General features: G+C 38.4%; 1 protein-coding gene across 1 annotated transcript in view; it reads right to left on the bottom strand.

Annotated features, from left to right (window-relative positions):
* LOC105162062 (sugar transport protein 14) overlaps positions 1-2,017 on the bottom strand; it is a gene marked incomplete in the record, with an annotated part of 2,490 nt that extends 473 nt beyond the window's left edge. The window contains 4 exon segments of the mRNA XM_011079970.2: positions 1-119; positions 336-965; positions 1,061-1,383; positions 1,674-2,017. Coding sequence (XP_011078272.1) covers positions 1-119; positions 336-965; positions 1,061-1,383; positions 1,674-1,815 — 1,214 coding nt within the window.

Below are 2,544 nucleotides of genomic sequence, written 5' to 3'. Positions count from 1 at the left end.
CAAGACCTCCCATAAGCCAGAACGAATATGCAGATCACGATCACAAGAAAGATACCCGTCCCTTTAGGTATCGTTTTGCCTTCACCGAACTTCAGTGCCAGAGTAATGGCAACTGCAACCTGCAAATTCATGGAAACACTAGTAGTCAAATAACACTGAATTAAGCCAAAACGGATGCGTAAATTCTGAACTTTTAAAAAAGAAGCTCGTTGGCTCCCATGTTGGGAGTCGCATTGTGCTGTTTGTACTTTTAGAGGTGGGCCTATTTCATTTAACTGTATAAATCTTATTGAATGTCGAAGTAGGTTAATGAAGTAAAACGAAAGCAAACTTACGAAGCAGAATATCAATTCACAGCCAGCTTCAAGAAAGAATGCTCTTCTACCGAACTTGTCAACCAAAGCCATAGATATGAGAGTGGCCATGACCAGGGCTGCACTGGTAATGGCTGATGAATATAGGGATGCGCCTGAGCCAAACCCCAAGCTCTGAAATATGACTGGCGCATAGAAAAGAATGGAGTTATTCCCAGTGAGCTGTTGAAAAGCTGGGATCCCAATAGCTCCTACGACCAATTGGGGTCGATTTTTCCTTCTCAAAAGATTCCTGAATGGATGCTTTATAGCCTTAGCTGCATTGCTTGCATCAATAAGGTCCTGAAATTCAGCTTCCACTTTAGTGGTGCCTCTTACTTTCTCTAATACCTGTCTGCCTTCATCTAATCTTCCCTGTTCCACAAGACTGTTGGGGGTCTCTGGAAGGAAAAGCCCACCAACGAACATCAGAGTAGCTGGTACTGCAGCCAGGCCAAGAGACAATCTCCAGCCCCATGGATGAATTCTTTCCACTCCATAATTCACAAAGTTCGCTATGAGGATCCCCAAGCATGTCGTCAGCTGAAAGAGCTGGTTAACGGCACCCCTTATTTTCGCTGGCGCCATTTCTGAAAGATACAAAGGGACTGCCTGTGTGAAAGCCAAGTAAATATTTATAAGTTCAACGAAACCTATATACATGATTTCTTCTCCATTGCAGTATGTTTGAGAACACATATGCTTACTTGGTTACCGAATCCAATTCCAACACCAAGAAATAGTCTTCCAATGATCAGCATTGCAATGTTTTTTGCAGATGCATTGAGGATTGCTCCTGCAAAGAAACTGATTGATCCACAAATGATACTAGCCCTACGGCCTTTATTTCTGGTCACGTACGACGCCCCAAACGTCGAAACAAGTGCAGCAAAGTACAGAGATGAGGTAAAAAGCGTTAGGAGCTGATTGTCATATTTACAGTAATCTGTTTCTTTGAGATGTTCCTGTTTTCTCTGATAGATACTGGGAAAGAATTCCACCAAGAAGTCATCCATGGAGGTTACCCCTCCTGTGATCAGCAAGATTTCAACTTTGTCAACTTGATAATTTACGTTCAAGAATTACTGAAAAAGATGAGAGCCCTTTTATTGATTTGTCTCTAATTTTCTTCCATGCATCTTATTCAACAATAACAGAGATTCATTAACGCAGAAAAAGCCCAAAACAACCAATGATTGAATGATGGCAGGCAAGAAAAGACAACACTTTGAGAAACCCAATAAAGATGAAACCCAATAAAGATCCAATCAAAAACTAAAAAAATCAGCACAATAACCGACGAAAACAAGTAACACCCACCAGAAACACCAAGATCATAACCGAACAAAGAACCCCCCAAGGATCCAACAATGCAGGCAAAAATGAAGTAAGGTGTGATTCTGTACTCATAGAGATGAGCCCTTCCCCCACTCTTTGGGTCCATAACTCCGCCGCCTGCCATTTTCAGTGTTTTTCACTGTCCCTTTCTTCCCTTTTTTGGCCCAAGAACATGAATAGATGGAAAGACTGAGTGAGAACAAAAGGTTTTTAGAGTTTTTAGTTAAATAGAGAGATGATGATATTTGTGTTTAAACGTATCCCTTCGGTGATTCACTCCATTGAAATCAGTTGAGTGGATAAGCCTCACAAGACTTCATTGACTTCTGGATCGGCAATTTGAGTCAAAGGAATCAGTGGGTATACCTTTTTATTTAAATTTTTTGCCATTTTTAGTTTAAGATATTACAATCATTACTGACGAAAGTAATAGTATATAAATTGAAATGAATAGTATATTATCAATAATATATATCAAGTTCAGTTGTAGTTTTTAGTCTTATAACTATAATTTTGGTATTTTTATTCTATAACTTACTACGTTTGCAATTAGTCCTATATATTTATCTTTTTTGCCGTTTCTAAAATTGGCTGGAAGTGATGAAAATCGGCCGGAAAGTGACATCAATTTCCGCCCAACTTTCAAAATTTTGGCAAATTTTGTCCTAAAATTTCGAAAACTAAAAACATATAAGATTACATTGCTACCATAGTAAGTTATAATTTATTTTATATTCCTTTTTTTAATATTAATTAATAAAAAAGTTTAAATTACGCAGATGCTTTCGAGCTTCCATTACTAAGTAGAAATAATCTTACACTGTGATGTCCTTGATTGATCCATACCAAGTCA

This window comes from Sesamum indicum, linkage group LG5, assembly GCF_000512975.1.
Source record: "Sesamum indicum cultivar Zhongzhi No. 13 linkage group LG5, S_indicum_v1.0, whole genome shotgun sequence".
Lineage (NCBI taxonomy): Eukaryota > Viridiplantae > Streptophyta > Magnoliopsida > Lamiales > Pedaliaceae > Sesamum > Sesamum indicum.
This window is presented reverse-complemented; position numbering and strand designations above follow the sequence as displayed.